The 19,781-nt window shown below is 41.7% G+C and overlaps 1 protein-coding gene across 1 annotated transcript in view; it reads left to right on the plus strand.

The window, feature by feature from the left end:
* The first annotated feature begins 4,440 nt into the window (after nucleotides 1–4,440).
* nsd1b (nuclear receptor binding SET domain protein 1b) overlaps nucleotides 4,441–19,781 on the plus strand; it is a 32,450-nt gene continuing 17,109 nt past the window's right edge. Inside the window, exons 1-7 of the mRNA XM_085364675.1 lie at nucleotides 4,441–4,549; nucleotides 5,525–6,429; nucleotides 11,040–11,184; nucleotides 13,416–13,588; nucleotides 13,776–16,782; nucleotides 19,081–19,193; nucleotides 19,319–19,574. Coding sequence (XP_085220801.1) covers nucleotides 5,542–6,429; nucleotides 11,040–11,184; nucleotides 13,416–13,588; nucleotides 13,776–16,782; nucleotides 19,081–19,193; nucleotides 19,319–19,574 — 4,582 coding nt within the window. The 5' untranslated portion in view covers nucleotides 4,441–4,549; nucleotides 5,525–5,541. The remainder of the gene's footprint in view (nucleotides 4,550–5,524; nucleotides 6,430–11,039; nucleotides 11,185–13,415; nucleotides 13,589–13,775; nucleotides 16,783–19,080; nucleotides 19,194–19,318; nucleotides 19,575–19,781) is intronic.

A 19,781-nucleotide genomic window follows, 5' to 3' on the forward strand; every position in this document is an offset into this window, starting at 1 on the left:
TTTTTTTTTAGCTCTATTTGAATGTCAGGAGGTCATCCTGACTATGTCTACATTTTTAAATGTTCTGACCTTCTGCCATATTAATGGCTGATTAGATATTCACATTCAAACTGGTGCACCAAATGAGGTAGCCAGAGAGTTTACATCAATTGACTTTAAATGATTATATAATTTTTCCGTGTACATCCTGCTCCATGAGCTGGAGAGAACACGGCTGGAAGAATATTATTAGATACTTCAAGACACCATATCAAGAGAGATATAAAGGCGCTCATATGCCATGCTGGAGACAATGTGGCTTGACTGTTGCTAATCATTTCCATGTCTTTTGGGACCGTCCCAGGTTAAAAGATTTCTGGATGGGTGTCCAGGCCTCCTTAAGCGCAGTCTTTAACGCTCAAATACCTCTAGATTTTAAGGTTCTATACATGGGTCTGGTGCCTTTTCTGGAACGTAGGAGTGAGATTAAGTTGGTGCAACTACTCTTGGTGGCAAGTAAGAAAACAGTTACAAGAAGATGTTAAGCCCAGTTCAGCCTACCCTGGATGACTGGTTTGGGCTTTAGAGATATTTAGAATGGAAAAACTGACATATCAGTTAAGAAATCAAATTGTTCCAAATTTGGAACAAGTGGATCGTATTCATTACCCCCACAAGAGCTGACTTTACTTGATCTCAGTGGTACTTGTACCTTTGTAACCTACTTATCTAACTGTTGACCATTCTTAATTCATTTATTTTATTTACTTTTTTTTCTACTTTTTTTTCTCCCTGGCAGCAGAACGGGCAACCCCCCAGTTAATGATTATAGTTCCATATAATTTGTTCTACCTTTATGTAATATGAATCCCCTCCTAGAGAACATGTGAACCTTTTAGAACTTTATTTATCAGGCTATTCTCCTAGTAATATCCATTAGAGGATAATATGCACCTGTCGATCACTGTGTTTGTCATTTGCTTCTCCAGGATTAACTCCAAAAACCTGGAAGGACTCTGTTTTCATGTCATTCACATATTGCTATGTTGATAGATTTTTCTATCAACATAACACAGAGCACACAGAAAATATTTCTGTGTAACTGTGTCATCTAGTAACTGTTTGATAACAGGCTTTTGTATTAAATTGGTTCTCATCTCTCTCTAACTCTCTGGAATACCCTCAAGGAAGGTAGTGTGAGGATATAATGACAGAGGCGTGTAAAATCAGCCAAACAAACAAATATTTTACTCCCTCTTCATATAAGCAAATCAAAATAATGATTAAATGGCAGCTACGGACACCACAGTGGTGTCATAGCTGCCATAGGAATTCCCCTTTGGGATAAAAACAAGAAGTATATCTTACTAGTAAGTTGCTGTTTAAAATTTGTCTAATTTGTAGTTTAGTTTATGTTTTGTTTGATAATCTCACTATCATATATAATACATGACATCTATGTCTGCTAATAGTGTTCACCTCCTCCTACATGATCATGAGTTAAGCAAACAAACTTGGGACACAGATACATCGAAGTACATCTACTAAAGGTTCTCATCTACCATATCACATATTGTAGCGTTATTGCATTGCCTAGCAACCAACTACCAATCGTGTATGAGTTTATGCACCCACAACATCTTATAAAAGCAGAGTAGCATTTTAATTTCACGAGAGAGGCATCTAATCTATATCCACAAAAGCTGACGTACGCATTGTTACTTCGTAATGCCATCGAGTTGCCCAGCAACCACTTAACAACAGACTAAAACGACAGTGGAGGAGGATCTCAGCAGTGCGTGGAATCCACAAAAATGTGCTAATTCCTCTAATTCATCATAATATATACAGCACAAACAGACCAAACCATACTGTATTGTGACATCGTAATCGTAAAATATTATGTAGTGCTTTACAGTTGTGAAATTGGCTACAGGTTAGCAACATTTAGCACTAATATAACTTGTCAAAAATAATCACAGAACATTTTAAATAAGATAAGATAAGATAAGATAACCTTTATTAGTCCCACACGTGGGAAATTTGTTTTGTCACAGCAGGAAGTGGACAGTGCAAAAGTTATGACGCAAAAATTAGAATACAATAAGAATAAATACAGTACACAGCTGTACAGAATAGAATAAAATAATATACTATATACAGTAGAATAAAATAGAATAAAAATATACAATAAGATAAAAATAGAAATGCAGGACTGAGACTAATGAAATAGTTTTTCTCATTTAAGATGGACAAAATAACAGAAGCACAAAATCCTTCTGATGATTCAATTTCAATGAACTGTAACTGTGCGTATATTAATTCCAGTCTTTTTGAATCACTGAATCGTTTTTCCACGTCTTGCATCTACTGAGTTCATGGGTGTGTTAAATGAGTATTGACAACTTTTTCACACTTTAAATCATTTGCAAACGGAAGCTCTGACTCATAAAGCACCTGAACCTGCAATGATGCAGCGGTGGAAAGTCCGGGAAGCGGAGACTGACCGTGAAACCGAGTTGAGTGACGCCAACAGCGGCTCGCCGGGAGTTGCGCGACCGTGCCGATCCGCGGCGCTATTCTGCACTGCGCAAACCCCTTAGCAGGCCCTGTCCTTTTTGCCCGTCTCTCCCCTCGCCTTTCTCCTGTCTGTCTCTACAAGTCTGTTTTTCTTTCTCAGCAGACCACTCCTGCCAAGATCGAGGCAGAAAAGCAAAACGCATCCTAAATCGTCCGGGTTTCCCCCTCCCTCTCAAACGGAAAGAGGAGCTCACACCAAGTGTGTGTGACGGCAGAAAGCGTACATTAATCTGACTCTTCTTTGTTCTGCTGGCTCAGAAATGATCTTATCGGACTAAAGGGTGTATTTATTTAACATCAATAGTTGACCCACCCAATGTTTTTTTGACAGAGGAGGGGTTGCGAGTGCTTTTTTGCGGCATGTCGGTTGTAAATGCCGTTTCTCACATCGCCACCCGGTGACTGTGGAGAGGTGTGTGTATGTGTGTGTGTGTCTTTGTGGTTGGGGGGTATTTTTTCGTTTACACCTGAAACAATCCCCCGACCATCCTCCGTGTCCCCAGTCACACATCCTCCCACAAATCTTCAAATCTGGAGATTTCCTCAGCCATAAAAAACAAACACACCACGGCAGAAATCTCGTATGTCTCCCCGGCCGAGTGAGCTGCAGTTGTTTTCAGCTCTCAACCCCTCCGTGTGACAGAGAAGAAAAGCCTTCCCTTCAGACGTGCACACAAAAAGAAAAACTGGAAGCAAAGCAGCACGGTCGACGGTTAAAGTGCCATTAAATGTTGTGGTTTTTGCTGTCAAGACGTACGTTTGGCACACACACACACACACCAGAGGATAAGAGAGCCTCAGTCCCCCTCCTGTCGTGGCAGAAACGCTCATAAGACAGTGACTTTGGGAGGCACAACATGTTACAGAAAATGTTACTGCCGTGACAAGACCCAAAGCAGCCTGCAGAAACCCCATCAGAGCACGGCAGAGGTGCGCTTTGTGGTTCAGTTTCTCCGTGACTGGGTGAACTTTATATCGAACATATATTAACACTTTGTGGCCTGTTTTTTTTCCCTCCTCTCAGGCTGGAGGACTCCATTTTGAAGGGACCGGGTGTGCAGCCAGAGAGACTACACAGCAACTCGTCTCAGGAAAGGAAACCCTTCTGTTTTTCCGGGTAGACTGCTGCACCATTTCACAGCCTCTCAGACGTGGTGGTGGCCATTTTTGTTGATTTATTTATTTTTATTACTACTCGTCTTATCTCCAGGAGCATGTGAGCTTGCCCTCACATGCGGGGGTTGTGGTGGTGGTGGTGATGAAGAAGATGTCAGTTGTTGGCACAAGTTTGGCATATGGCATGTCATTGATGAAGGCAGCCCGCTTTGGGTTAATAATTGATGCTTGTAATTAAGAAGAGGGGCGGGGCGATTTTTTCTGAAGGTGTCGCGTGGTCGTCCGGTGCATTTTTTTGTTTTGTTTTGTTATGGGGTTTTTTGATGGCTGACAGCTCAGATTTTTCTCCTCTCTTTGTGTCTTTTTATATATCTTTTTTATTAAGGAGAAATTTACGGCCCCCTTCTGTGCTCCATGCTTTGGACCGGCTGGGGAGGGAGGCAGTGGTGACGACTGGCAGTGCGCACAGTAGAGATACTGACTTTCAAGGGGCAAGGCAGAGTCTGCGGGCAGGAAATAACCATGCAACAGAGCAAACATCCATAGACTGAGGAGGTGAGGGGGGATTATAAAGTTGTAGTTATAACAAAGCAAAGGGGGAGTGTCGCTGGAGGAGCACAACACGCCTGAATTTCTATTCCGGGGGCCGCTGGACCAGGCTTTTTAGCGCATGTTGAGAGGAGGAGGGAGGAGGAGGAGGTGGAGGGAGGCTGTGGAGGGGGGGTAGAGAGTGAGTACGTTTCACAGGATCCAGGCCTAGTAGTATTGCCGCTGGGACTCTCCTCATCCGCTTTCAAAAAATTGGAAATTGACACATTTAAACGCCAAAATGAGCGGGGCGGGGGTCATTTTTGCGCTGGCCGACAGTGGAATGGTAAGATTCTCGCGACACATCCCGTGTCATGTGGCGTTTTCTGCGTGATTTTGCTGTTTGATGCACATAGCCTGCATCTGTCGGAGGGAAGCCCGTGGAAGTGTGTGTGAGTGTGTGTGTTCGTGAACTTGTGTGTGTCGTGGTCTTCGCATGTTATGTATGTATGTGTCTTGTCTCTCGTGCATTCACTGAGCCACTGGAGAGCAGCGAACGACACGACACACACACACACACACTCATGCAGCTGCACACAGACATACAAAAACACACAGATATATGTAGATGCAAACGCGCACACGCCTTTTGGGCACGCGCACGAACGGGTCCATTTTAATTCGCGTTTTCAGCGCCGGCGCGTGAACGCGGGCTTGATTTTCTTTTTTATTAATTATTTTTCCCCCCAACACGACGGGATGTGATAATGTCACCGGGTTTATTGATACTGTAGCCATGCGTGCGAGTTTACAGGCTGACCTTATCGCGCTTGATGTCATTTTCATCATATCGCGATAACATTCCTAAAAGGATTTTGCAGCTCGACGGCGGTGTTTGCGCAGAATCCCCTCTTACAATGACACGTTATTATTTCGACCTTCCCGTCGTCAGTGAGTCTGTTTACGTTTTTTTTGTTTTTTTTTCCCAAATTTTGACACCACGGGAAGGCAGGCTGTGTTGTCTTTTGCGGATCTCGCCTCTGTGAGCTGTGCCCTTTCTCTGCCACTTTTTTTTTTCCAAATATCTCATTACTCATTACTGCTTGGGATAACTTCAGATAAGCTCTTAAGACGTTTAAGTGACTGAAAGATGTGCCGAAACAAAATTTTAAAAAATGTCACAAATAAATCAAAGAAAATAACAGCCTTGAAGAATCAGAATGGATTTTAATGTACAAGGCATCTCCCAAAGTCTTTATGTTTTGGTTTTCCATTTAATGAAAGAAGGCCCTTCATTGATTATTTTGTCTTCATGTTTCAGGGAGGAGTCATGCCAGCATGAGTGGGCCTTACACAGGCCCAGGAAGGGAGAGTCATCAGACCAGCTGCCCTTTGACCCCTGGGTGTGACCTCACCGTCCTCTCCTGCCCCTCCAGACGCCAGGATCACAGGCTTGGGCTAACCATGTCAGGAGGCACCTCCTCACTCAAACATGCTTCCTCTATCTATGGGTTCACGACGCAAAGGGACCACTCCTCCTCATCCTCCTCCTCATCTTCGTACAGTCCTCTCAGGAGGCTCCAGCATCTCACCACCATGGTGAGCCAGCCTGACCTGGTCTTGCCGCTGCGGGAGCCAGAGAGGGGATGGGAGTGGGGGACACATAAGAAGAATAGGGAGAATATGGAGAGGGACTCCTGGGCTGATTGCACTGGCAGGGATCACTCTGGAACCCAGGTTACAAGCCGAGAGGCAACCGTTGTTAACATTGCTTCCAAAAAGAAACAACCTGAGGTCCAGACGGGAAGTAGAGACACACCGGCGCCTAATTATACTGATTCTGTCACTTCGGAGAAAAAGACAGAAAACTGTTTCTCCGGCCCACCCAGTCCGGCCTTCTCCCTCGACAGTAACAGTCCCTTTGCGAACAACTTACTCCACTTTGAATCCTCTTTGTTTGAGGATGACGACAATGACATGGAGCGGAGGACCGTGCCACCTCTCAGTGGCATTCAGGAGAAACGGGAGAAGGTGGGGAATGTACTTCAGTCCGCCTCCGGAGACGTAAACTTGCACTCCAAAGACTCTTCTCTGACGACAGCCAAAGTCGTCACCCGCTCCCAGTCCTCCGGTCAGCGCAGGAGATACTGGGATGGCTCAGAGGACGAGTGGGACAGCGACACCGAGTTACTGCTATTTGACGATAGCCCCTCAAGGCATTCAATGGCAAGTTTTTCCCCTTCTAAGTTATCTCGTCATGAAACAGCAGCAGTTCAGAGGTTTTTAGAAGTAGCAACGGCTTTTGGGTCTAGCCAAAGGATTGCTGGCATTCACCTGGCTGGGAAATACTTTCTCCGGAGCTGGATTACAAAACTTTTTCCACACACAAACCTTGACCATGACATGCAGTGGCTCACTGCTTGTAACCTGTCATAACAAATCACTGGTTATTTTAAATGCTGGCCTGATGCAGACAAACGCACAGCTCCACGGCTGTTGCCCTGCCTTTAACAAACCGCAGCTGTCTGTTTTTAAAAAGCAGCAAAGGATAATTTTCACCTCCGCCATAGGTGTTCAAGCTGAGGGCAGAACTGAAGGGAGGGCGTGGAGGGTGAAATATGATGCCAGCGGTGCCGATGGCTTACTGACGGCATGCTTAGCTACAGGGCCTGCAGTTTGAGCTGTAGCAGAGGACACACAACAAAGGCTATGGAGGCAAATTACTCAAAAGCTCTTATTTAGTTTTTGTTGCGATTTATAGTAAAAAGTGACAGTTCTTTTACAAATCCGATTTTAAAATACTCCTTAAAACTGCAGAACCTTTCTAAGAAGTTGCCTTTACCATCTCAGCAGTCCAGTTGTACTCATCAGTATCAGTGTGAATTTTACATACTTCTACGATGCATATTTCCAAAGTGCTAAACAAACACTGAATAAATAGTCCACAGTTAACCCACTAAATCCCCGGTACCATTATAACCATCCTATAAAGCACACGATTGACTGTAGGTACCAGTTATCCTAAAATCTATGACAAAATGTCAAATTTCATATTCATATTAATATTAACTTTACTGTTTGCACTGTTTTACATGTTTTTATGATGGAAAGCCTCTGTGGGCTGCCTTCTTTAGGACACCGATAGGCTCACATAACAATCGATATAAATACAACACAGCGGATGTTTTCACTCAGTACAGTATATTTAAAGTAGGATACAAACAAAGTCCATACCATCCTTTCACATGCACAAGTTCAAAAGCATGACCACAAAATCCATTTGAAGGCACCGTCTGACCATCAACCAGCATCTGGACCCTGAAACTGAAGCATCTAAATGAAATGCAGGCGTCATTCAAGGAGGTTCCTTCCTGCTATAAGGGAGTTTTTTCTTCCCACTGTCGCCAAGTGCCTGCTGATAGGGGGTTGTCTGACTTTTGGTGTTTTCTCTCTGTTATTCTAGCATCTTTACCTTTAGAGTATAAAGCACCACGAAAACAGCTATTGTTGTCATTTGGTGCTTTATAAATAAAATGTTATTTAATTCCTACAGTGACCTATCAGAATGTCTTAAAAACCCATAAAAGCTTTTTGTTTGTAGACATGATGGGACATTGATGGCAGCCTCACAGGAAAGCCGTGTTCGTGAAAAATTCAGTTTAGTTTCCTGTAGTTTAAAGAGTTTTCCTCAACTCAAAGGAGGTATTTGAATTAAATAAATTATATAGTACATCATGTGTTGTTACCTTTAGAAGTGCTGGTAAAAGGATTAAAAGGCTACTTTGGACAGAGCTGGGCTAGCTGTTATCAGTAGGCTTAGCTCTCATGTCCTGGCTTTACCCCTGTGAAACTGTGTCAGACATGTTGGATGGTTATTTAACTAATAAAATATTTGGCTAGTTGTAGTTATGGTATCTTAACCTTTTAGTAAAGTGACAATCTTAGGGGTTTTCATTTAAGTAGCAGTGGTTATTGAGCCTCTGAAGCTATTCCCATATTTTATATATTTGCAGCGATGTGAACTAGGTGTCAACAAAAACAAATAAACAAAAAATGCCATATTGAGTTCATGCTAATTTAAGCCAAGCCAAATCCTTCAGCTTCAAATTAAAAGCATTTAACGGTTAAAAAACACATGATGTCAATGAGTTGAGCTTTTAAAGTGGTCACTTTCTGCATTTCAGAAGAAACATTGGAGTATTTTGAAATTGAGATGCCATATCCATCTGCGGTGGTGAAGAGAGAGCTGAGTGTGAAAGCAATGCTGTTCATTTACTGGTCAGTTGTCGTTCCTACCCTTATTTACGCCCATCAGGTCAGGGTAATGACCGGAAGGCTGAGATCCCGGATTCAAGTGATGGGAATGAGTTTCCTCCAAACAATGTCTGGGCTTAACCTTAAAGATAGGGTAGGGAGTTCAGTCATTTAGGAGAAGAGCCAACAATCTGCAGCAGTGGCTTGGGTAGCTGACGAGGATCCCTTCTGGACACCTTCTAGGTGAGGCGTTCCAGTCATGTCCTAATGGGAGGAAGCCTCAAGGCAGGCCCAGGACACAGAGATTACATCTCTTGGCTGGTCTGGGAACATCTCTGTGTCACCCTGGTTGGAGACTGTGGCTGGGCACAGAGAGGGCTGAGCATCTCAGCTCATACTGATGTCCCAGATAACTTGCAGAAAATGGATGGATGTGTTTTGAAATATTGCAGGGAGTAATAAAACAAGAACAGCCACAATGACCACAGTGTGGTTGGTTATCTCCACCAGGTAACCAAGTATTACTTTCACTATTCCCTGTTGTTCAAACTCATGCTGCATGCAGCTTAAAATCAGGTCACAGTTGGACTGCAGAATGATGGCAAAAGACAGGCTGCCTGTCAGCTTTATTCAAATGCCAGTAGTTTGTTTTTGCTGGCCAAGAAATCTGTGATCTATAGCGTAAAATCTGCATTTGCTGTTCCTACTATCACCCGCTGCAGTGATTCTCACACTGTGAGGTGTAGCGCCACGGCCGGATGGATGGGGATGACCAGGGGAGGGAAATATGACAAGAAATTCGATTCTTTTTCATTTTCAGTGATTTTTTTGTTTTTTGTTTTTCTCTCTTAGTCTAAAGTATGTCATGCCAGAAAAAGGTTGAGAACTAACACCCAGGCTTTTAGATTGACACCTTAAGTGAGCTTGTCTCCAGTGCTAACAGCTTTTCTGGTCACACAGCTCTCTCTGGAGCCCATAAAGCTTTATGAGACTTTATAGCCATACATCCTATAAAGTCTCATATGTGAGCACAGACTAATAAAAAAACAACTTTGCAAACATTGCAAAATACAACTAGTGACAATTTCTGAATGCTATATCATTTTATTTCACAATAATCCAAAATAAAATGCGTAGAATACTTTTTAAAGTGAAATTCTTGGTCACAGAAATGAAGAAAATAACTTTTTCATTCAACACTCATTTTGAATTGAGTAAGATATGAAAAGTTGTATCAGAAAAACAAAAATCAGTAGATGGAAGCAGAAACGTAAAATTTAATATAGTTATATTACAGGTCTTGCAGTCTCCCGTAGCAGTCGTAGCATTAAAGTGTTAGGCTTGTATCGGACTACTGATCATGCAATGTGGACACGGCGTCTTGGCCTTACAAGACACTCACGTGAAATGAGGCACTAATCTCATTTTTATTACCCCGAATTATTTTGTTGTGGTTATTTTTATTTATAAAAAGATTTGCATTGGTGCTTGTTGCATTTTGAATGCCTCTCGGTATATTTTAGGCTTAACCTGAATCATTAGACTCATCCGGGGCAGTAGGTCTAAAAAATGAGAAATATGCTCATGTTTTTAATTTTGTGGTACAACTTGTGATATTTGCTCAATCCAGCATAAAAGGTTGAATGATAATAGCATTTTGTTTAATTTTTGTGATAAAGAAAATCATGTTAAATAGTATTCTACATTATGTTTTGCATTATTGTGAAATGTAACTATATACAATGCAGAAATTGTCTTTTGCAAAGTGAAGTTAGTGTGTTTTCAAATATGGGACTTTGCAGAAGTCCATTTATTTTATTTTTTTTTACTTTCTTTTTATTTCAACTAGCTTATACTGAGAGCTTTTTTAGTGCACCTGTCCCAAACTGCAGATACTGATTTAATTTTGTGATAAGAGAAGGGCAGTGAACATTTCAGGCTTTAATCTTTAATAATTTCTTATATATTCATGTTCAAACGTGGACTCAGATTGTAAAAAAATTATATCTATTTATAAAAAATACATGTTTTATATAAGCTAAATTATGTCTAAATTTCAAACTGTGACATTTTCAAGAAAAATCAGAGCTGATTAAGCAGAAAAAATTCAAAAAAATTGATGACTTGAGATGCAATGACCCTTTATTTTTACACAGGGTTAAATCATAGCAGCTCCCAATGTCAGCCCTCTGGTCAGGCCTGCTACATGCCAGTCATAATTCAGGCCTGCTCATGTATCTCCAAGTTCAGCCTGGTTACATTTACACAAACAATCCAGCAGCTACAATTGGTACTGGGTTTTGGTGTTTCCATGCTGAGGTTTGTGTCACGGTTTGAACTGGGCATGATGACAAGTTAAAATTAGACCACAGAAAAGGTTTTTGGAGGCCGTGAAACTGAAACTTTTGGTTAAAATATAAAATGATAGTAAATCCTTTTCATATCTGTTTGTGTGAAATATTTGTACACTTACACAAAGTCATATTTTATCTTTGCTCTTGTCTGTTATATCTTCTGTACTGTTCTGTTAAGTGAAAATAATTCTTTTACTTATATTTCCCTCTTCATTTTTCTGTTGTCAGCCTCAGAGCAGCCTCAAGAAAAAGTCTTTGCCACCTGTGAAGTTTGTTGAGGGTGAAGTCGTTTGGGCAAAGTTCAGCCGGAGACCATGGTGGCCCTGCGAGGTGATTGTTGACCCCGTACAAGGAGTCTATCACAGAGCGAAAGGTGGGCCTGGAACATTGTTGACTTACTGTGATAACCCAAGCCGGTGCTTGGTAAATGAGTAGCTTTTAATTGTTCTGTGCAATGGTTTGGTCTCTTAACTTCAGCTGGTGGTTACAGAATGAATCCGTGAGTCAATTAACGGTGATTAACAGCACATACACAGCCTGACGTTGAGGCTGTTTGAGATATATTTGATTATTTTAACTTCTTATACTGGGGTTGCCAACTTAAAGTACAGGTTGCAGTGAGTGTGGGGATTTTGGGAGAAAATTATGAGGTGTGGTAATTTGGCTACACTGCAACTATGTGCTTCAGGAGAAAACTTTGCCACTTCTGTAAAGCCTGAACAATAATACCCTTAATAAATAGTGAAAGCCCAAATCTGCAGGTGGTGTTCTTTACAGAACAATTATACTGGTTTATGTTTTAATGGTTTCTAAACACAGTTTAGCTAGGTTCCCCAGTCATACACGGTAGGTTAACTGGTGAATGTGACTGTGAATGATTGTCTCTCTGTTATATGGCCTGTTTATGCCCGCCGTTCTCACAATGACGACAAAAGTGACGTCACATCAACTGGCGCCGCTGCTGTCATGTCTGTTATTACTGCCACTTGAATCAGATATCAGTGCAGGAGCTCAGACGTTCCCAGATTAAATAGAGATGAAAAGGGGGGAAAATGTCGTGACTTCTCCTCATAAACCAGCACTGATGTGGGGATTTTGGCTGAGTGGCGACACTTATCGTTCGGGAGTAAACTGTAACAAGTGGTGATGTAAATGGGTTGGAGATATGCTGACGTTACTGTTCAAAGTGACCAATGTGGTGAGCATAAATTGGCCATTAGTCCTATAACAAACTGGCAGCCTGTCCAGGGTATATCCCGACTCTTTCCTAGTGACAAGCGGGTTAGGCTGCAGCTACAGCCACGACCCTGAATTGGTGAAGTGGAAGAAAATTGATGGATGTACACAGAACATTATCTCCTTATGTGATGCCAGGATGATGCCTTCCTGCTTTCTCTGGACAAAATATGTGTTTTTCACATGAAGTACACTTAAAAGATTACTCTCAAATTCATGCTCTCTGACATGAAAAGACAATTGTATGTATGTGTGTAGTTCTGTACAGTTTCATAAAATGTGTTTTCAGAGTTACTAGGCTACCCGTTTCCATATCAGAGGCATTCAAGCGGCAATAATAATTGGTGAATAAAAGCAACTGCTGTGTTTACTTACAGTAAAATAAAGATATCTGACATTATAAAGTTCAGGAATGAATTCGACGGCTATGCGACTATGTATCGAGTGATGACTGCCTGAGGGTTTAGGGATATTGTCTTATTCTGTTATGTCCTTACTGTCCCTTACTGTAATTCTGTGTCTGGAATAATTGGTTTACAAATAATTAAAGAAGCTATCATTGTGCCAAGTGCATGCTCTCACTTTTGGGACGCTCATATGGATCCTGCTGCCAAATGTTATCTTAAGTGACGGATGACAGTCCTTTTCTACACTATGTTATCATTGGCTAGTTTTTCTTCACCTTTCACCATTTTATCAATGATGAACTATGATTGTATGCAGCTTTCTTAAAAGCTGTCATATATTGAGAACCTAAATGATTATGTTGGCTATGTGTTAGCCGCACATTAGTCTTTGTATACAAAGAATTGTTATTCACAAACAGTAACAATAACATTTCAAATTGCTCATTTATAGCAAATTACAATGAGTTTTTTTATTTATTTGGCGCGTTTCATTTCACGTAAACATAATGTGCCTAACATTAAAGATATAAATTAAAAACCTATGTAGGTGTCCTATGTCTTAAGGGAATAAAAACAAAAAAAACAAAGAAAAAAAGCATGATTATTGAATTTTTTTTAATGGTTCTTGGAGTGTTTTTATGATTCTAAAGTCACAGCGGGCCTCCTGCTGCGCCTGTTGCACATTTTCTTTTAATTTTACAGTACCTCCATAATCTGCAGCATATATGGTACTTTCCTTTCCCACAAAGAAGAAGTTCCATATAGAGCCATTTTTTTTCAGTTGATAGCATTGTGGTCATTTAGCAATATGTCATGCTCATAGTTCTGACATAAAGACATCATGTATTTCCATCAGTTATGGGTTGTTAAGACTGCTGTCTTCTTATATTTTCAAGTTCCCTTTTCTTCAGGTGATGCACTGATCTGACTGGACTGAGAGTAATTTTTGTTGTTGTCTCAGAGCCTAGCGACCGGCCCTGTCGGCTCTACCATGTCAGGACGTTTGGGGAGCCCCAGGAGCTGGTTTGGGTGGAGGAAAAATCAACTCATACTTTCCATGGAGGCTTTGAATTTGAACAGCTCCTCCTACTACGGCGGAGGGGGAAACAAAGGGAGCAGAACAGCAAATACACCGTAAATACCATTTTATTAATAGCAGGACAACACTTGCATGCCTTGAGTTAAAAAAAGAACCTTCCTGGTAGATAACAAAGGAAAGCTTGCACGTCCAGAAATAAAAGACTTGCTAAGGCCAAACAGGTTATTTCTGTAAGCTGAAATATGCGCAAAGATTGAGGAGTCTTTGCTTATCTTTCTCTAGATTGCTAAGCGGTTTAAGGAATCCTGGAAGTCCAGTGTGGCAGAAGCTGAATCCATTCTTCCTGAGAGACCCAAAATGGCGTCTTCCGTGTCTTTGTCCATAGCTGATGCCTTCCATGATGCTTCCCCACTGGAAAGAGAGAATAAGACCCATCAAAACTTTCTTCCTGTCACTTCATCTGTCTCCACCCATACTGAGACGTCACACATAACCAATGGATCCATTCCATCCCCAGTAATTACACCCCCTGTTACAACTCCAACAAAGCCAAGCACTTTAAAGAAATCTTCTGGAAAGAAGAAACAGAATGAAGCATCAAAGGATACAAAAAGTAAACACTCTAAAAAGACATTGAATAATAGTCCTGACAAATCGGATAGAGACAGTGAGGAGTGCCCGTACTCTGACCTTGAGTCAGTCCCTAAAATTTTGTGTCCTAAAGCACTTGAACGTCAGCCTAAGCTAGTTCCAACTCAGCCGTCTGTTGTGGTTGTCAAAGAGGTAAAGAAGCAGCCTGAGATTCAAAGTGGTCTTTGGTTTAGCAAATCGAGCAAAGACAGGCGACCTAAAACAACCAGTCCAATGCCAGACCGCAGTCTCTTCAGTAAGGTCCCCTGTAAGAAAAAGAGCTCATCTGTTATTAGTAAAAAGACACCAGCTTCTTGTGCCTCCTCCTCTGTCAGTGCCGCCGCCAACGAGCAGTCAGGATTGTCGGACAAGCAGAAGACCACTGAAACGAATCTGCCTCCTGAACAGTCAGGAAATCTAAAGTGTAAAAACACTGTTGCTGCTAATGGGCACTTTGGTACAGCTGGTGGTGTGGGTGAGCAGAAGTCTCTAGACTCTGAGGATAGTGGTTGTTCAAAGGGTAGAAAGTCATTTGCCAGTTCAGTGGATACCATCAGTGGCACATGTGGCCAGTTAAGTCTTTCAGACATTAAGAAGTCCTTAGAGGCCACCGTGAAAGATAATTTGAGTGATCTATCCAGGTTTTCAGAGAGTGCAAAGATTGTCAGTCAAACTGAACATTCTGATGCGACATCTACTAAAAAACATTATACAACTGAAAACATTGCTGAGGAGGAAAAAGAGAGCAAAAATGCTTCAGCATCCTGTTTACAAGATAAAACTACGGACCCATTAGGGTGGCTAGAAACTCAAACGAGTCTGGTCTCTAAATGTAGGCTACCCTTTGTCAAATTAATACGCAAGGACATAAAAGATAAGAAGATCTCAAACTCCAATACAACTATTCATTCCAAAGACCAACCTGGAAGCACAAAGAAAGAGAGAAGATCGGATACTAACATGACTACATTGTCATCCAAACAATCAAACTGGATGGATGGTCAGGGAAGAGCCTCAAAAGACGAGGTAGTCGCCTCCAAAATAAAAGTCTCAGTTAAGAAATTAAAAGCACGCGGCAAGTCAAGTATGGTTAATTTCTCATCAGAATCATCACATGAGAATATCATGACCTCAAATGTTTCCACTGAGGAGTTTGGTAGCCCAGAAACAGAGGGAATACCAGTTTCAAATGGAAGTCTGAGTACTGTGAGTTATTCATCCTCGAACCAGTCAGATCAGTTTGAAGGTAAAAAGACACCTGACTCTAATGTAACAAGCAAGTCTTCTGAACAACTGGTCAGACCAGACCAAGCAACCACATCTGTCACATCACATAGAACGACCGTTCCACCTTCTCACCAGCGTGCAAGGTTAGCATGTAGAAGAGCTTATTTTCCAGGACGTCCTTCCTCTGAGAAAACCAAGAAAGTGGCCTATAAATTAAAGCGTGGCCTAGATGAAGTGAATAAAGTCATGCAAGAGCAGCCTGCCCACCTCCCGGCCAGCAGTCGGCTGATGACTAGAGCGCTGAAGGCCATGCAAGAGGCTGAGGAAAAAAAGCGTGAAAAAGTCAAAAAGGAGGCTGAACAGAAACAACCCTTGAATAATTTTAGAAAATCTGAGGACCTGAGCTGCAGTCCCAAGGCCAAATCGGACTTTTGCACTAGTAAAAAATCTCCAAAATCACATTCTAATGACAGTGTTGAGTATGCGCCTGACAGTTTTTCCAGTTGTAGCAGCCCCCATTTGATTTTTTCTGATTCCAATGACTATGACACAGATGTTAAGAGTGAAGATGAAGACCTCTCAATTCCCTCAACTCCACCGATGGACTTTATACCTCTTACTTCTAAAGCAAAGGCAAAGAAGGAGGATTGCTCCTCAGATGCATGGTTATCGCATTCACCGTCTTCGCCATTTGCTTTTATAAATGCCTTTAAAAATGTTGAAGAGGTCTCTTTTCAGTCCCTGACAAAGGAAAGCAATGGTAAACCAGTTTCTTTCAAGCCGGACACCAACTACAAGTTTAGCACCTTCCTTATGATGCTGAAGGACTTGCATGACACTAGAGAGCGAGACGGTGCGCCCTTAGAACTGGAGATTGGGCCACCAAGTGCACATGTTAAGGAAGAGCCTTTAGTGATGCCAGGGGAGGCTACGCCTGCAGGACAAGATCAACAATTAGATTTTGTTCATAGCATCTCAAACTCAAGTCCAGATAAAACCATAGTCGCACATAATGAGGAAGGTCCGTATCAGATGTCCAAGAGGCCCTACAACAGACGGGGTAGCTCATCCAGGTGGAAAAAGAAAGCCAATCGCAAAGTGCCTTGTCGTCGCGCCAGGTCTGGGCCTGGTTTCCCAGGACTTGAGTCAGGAATGTCGTCCATGCCAGCAAAGGACTCTTCATCAACAGAGGATTGCTCATCAAAAATGCCGGGCATATGGGAGCAGCCTGGAGGTGGTGAAGGAGCAGTTGTGGTGACCGAGGAGGACAGTTGGAGCAGAGTAAAGGAGAATCTACAGATCATGGTGCCTTTGGAGCAGAAGGGTCGTGACATTGCACTGTCTTTGGAAAAGCCTAATGGGCTTGTGGACTGCACTAAGAAGAAGGCGAGCTTGACGCACAACACTGGAGAAGGTGACAAGGATCCGACAGGTAAGGAGAATTTAGTGTAGAGGCCCCCCACGGAGAAACTAAGCTGATGGGTGTAATGTAGAAGAAAGATAATGAGAAAAACTGAATAGAAGCCAGGGAGGCAAGGGAGAGCTAAAAGCAATTGTTTTTAAAGAGGTTTTTGTGTGTCTCAAGTGCTCCCACACTAGCACCGGCTTTTTCAAGTGTATAAATGCATTCATATTAGTGTGTTTACATAAACTGCTAGAACAAGCAGAATGGTCAAAAGGTTAAGAGTAAAACCCTGAACTCTTCTCTCCCTCAGTGGTTGCCATCTTGGCTTAGTAGCAGAAACATAAGGATAATTTCAGCCAGTTGAAGGCTACATCATCAGCGTTAATTTTGATTAATGACAATTAATGACAGTCACACCATGTTTAGAGGCCATTTCTCCATCTCTTGTTTATTTTTTAGAATTTTGTTTTATTCGTTGTTATAAATGCCAGTACAGATAAACCGGCTAATCACTAAAATCCTCAATGCAAATAACCAAAATATAGATGATGTTTGTCATGTCTTTGCTGTTTTTTTTGTTTGTTTGTGGGGGTTGTTGTTGTAAAGGTTGTGTCGATCGGATTAGCTTCATAACCGTGTGTACTCGTTACCCTTTGATTACTCAATTACAGAAGTACCTCATTCTGTTTAGATTAAATATTAAGCACTCTGGCAAATACCTCCTTAAAAAATAAATACTTCAGCCATTTTCAACTGCAAATTGCTAAACGTGGCCAATATCAGTTTTATACAATACGATTACGTCAAGTAAAACAACACTGTAACTAAAACCTGCCATAAATGTTGCCATGAGACAGAGTCAGACTGATATCAGTGTGTGAGGCAATTACATGCAGACGGTTTCTGATAATACAACAATTAATTGTGATAAATCACACATCTGTCACGGACTACATAGGTAGGAATTTCTGTTTATTACATTTGTTCTCAGCAATAATCAGAATACATCCAGTTCATTTGAGTCCCCTCAAGTTGTGCTGATTGGGAAAGACTCCTTCAGACTGATGGCAACATGTTGGCAATGTGTCTGCTTTTATAAAGTAGGTGGTGAGTCAGTCCAAATTGGATTGTGACTGTTTGCAGAAAAGTTGCCTCCCATCGGGCAACCTGTGCAATCGCCTTGTGATTAGAAGTGGCCATTGGTGTGCAACAGCCTTAACGCTGGGACAACCATTTAGTCGCCACTAGTTGCAATTAGTCACAGAATATGAAAAAATTTCAATTAAAAAAAAATCAGTACAATTATCAGGCAGCTGGAGATGATAATCTTATTTATTTGGTTATTTGTTATGATACATGGATACATGCTGTCCTATTTTTACTTGCACAACTGAGCCATTAGCTTTCACTGAATTAGGGGGTTGTTTTGTCAAGCTGAGTCTTGGTTGATTTTTTTTTTTTAGGTTGAGCCAATTCACAAGTTTGGTCGGCTAACATTATCTGCATGTGATGAGCCCTCTTGTTCGTAGTATTCCCAGCAGGGGCGAGTCTACAGAGGGGGAGACAAGGGAGGGCAACTGCCCTCCCTGCTGTAGTGCCTTGCCCCCCTAGCTTTTGTTAACTCCATTTACACATAGGGGATTTTCAAATACTTCACTGAAGAGTGAAGTATTTGAAAATACTTACGCCTCTTTTGTGTCCCTGTAATGGTACAGTATCATCACGCAAAATATCGTGATGCTTTTCTGCATCTGTTGTTTTATTTTTCCCCAACCCTAGTTTATACAATAATGTGTATGAAATGAAAAATCTGTGTTTCTGAATAGTAAATCCTTTAACCACAGGTGTAAATCTGTGTGCACATTAAACTGCAGGTATAAAAGTAACAGTACTTTAAACTGTTATGTTCAGTTCTGAATTCTGACTTGCCATTGAGGAATTAAAAAAAAAAAAATAGCAGTCTGTTTCTGCTCATGTAATGGGTAGACTACTAACATAGTTAGTCTACCAGTTGTACAAATACTAGTGCTCTCAGTGTTAATGTCGTTAAAATGACGTTGACACCATAACCGCATTAACACGGCAAATCTCCGTTAGTGAGTTAGCGCGAATCGCCCCGTGCGTGGGGCTGCACGGCGTCAATGCATTAGCGCGGTTAGCTCGTTAACGTGTTAGCGCAGTCCAGCCACACACACGAGGTGATCCGTTAACGACATTAACGCTGACAGCACTAACAAATACTGATGCTGTCAAAGGGCTAAATAGGTCAAAAATAAATGTATATCTATAATCTTTTTAAAAATAAAATAAAATTTGTCCCCTTAGCACATAAACGAATAAGAAAACCAAGCAAGAGGATGATTGAATGGACTGAAGAGTACGACCAGATTTTCTCCGTGAGGAAGAAAACGAGAAAGCCTCTCCAGTTGATTGGAAAGGTAAAAATCACACAAAGTAAGCTCTTTTGTAAGTACACATTATTATATGAGCATAACAGTTTAGTATTAACCAGCCAGTGTAACTTTATACTGCTTCACACAACTCATGCAATCTGCTCTCTCAGGCCTCTCAACCCATTACCTCCATATCTGAACCCTCGGAGTGTGACAAGAGCATGCAAGTCCAGCCATCCTTGAACTTACTTCCCGAAATACAGACACCACCCCCTGAGGAAATCTGTGCAACGACGCCCTCTGACCTACAAATTCCCTGCACTGAAAACACACCTTCACAAGATGCACCTGTTCTTTCCATCGACACGTTAACCCCTCCTCCTGAAGCAGAACCTTCGCTACCAGAAAGCATCGTCAAAGACAATGGTAGGACTATGTTTGTGTGCTTTTCTTTCTGAGGACACAAGTTCAGGTCAAGTCTCTGTGTAGACTGTGGTTGAAATATTATACGGTTAACTTTAAGATTTTCCTGCATTGGCGCTAAGAAGCCTGAACCATGACCAGAAATATGCAGATGTGTTGTAGACAGCGTTGTGGCCATAGGCACGGGTATCGACGTGCTCCTCTGCCATT

Source organism: Diplotaxodon limnothrissa, linkage group LG10 (assembly GCF_057381915.1).
Source record: "Diplotaxodon limnothrissa isolate DT_005_m linkage group LG10, D_limnothrissa_male_GT1.1, whole genome shotgun sequence".
NCBI lineage: Eukaryota > Metazoa > Chordata > Actinopteri > Cichliformes > Cichlidae > Diplotaxodon > Diplotaxodon limnothrissa.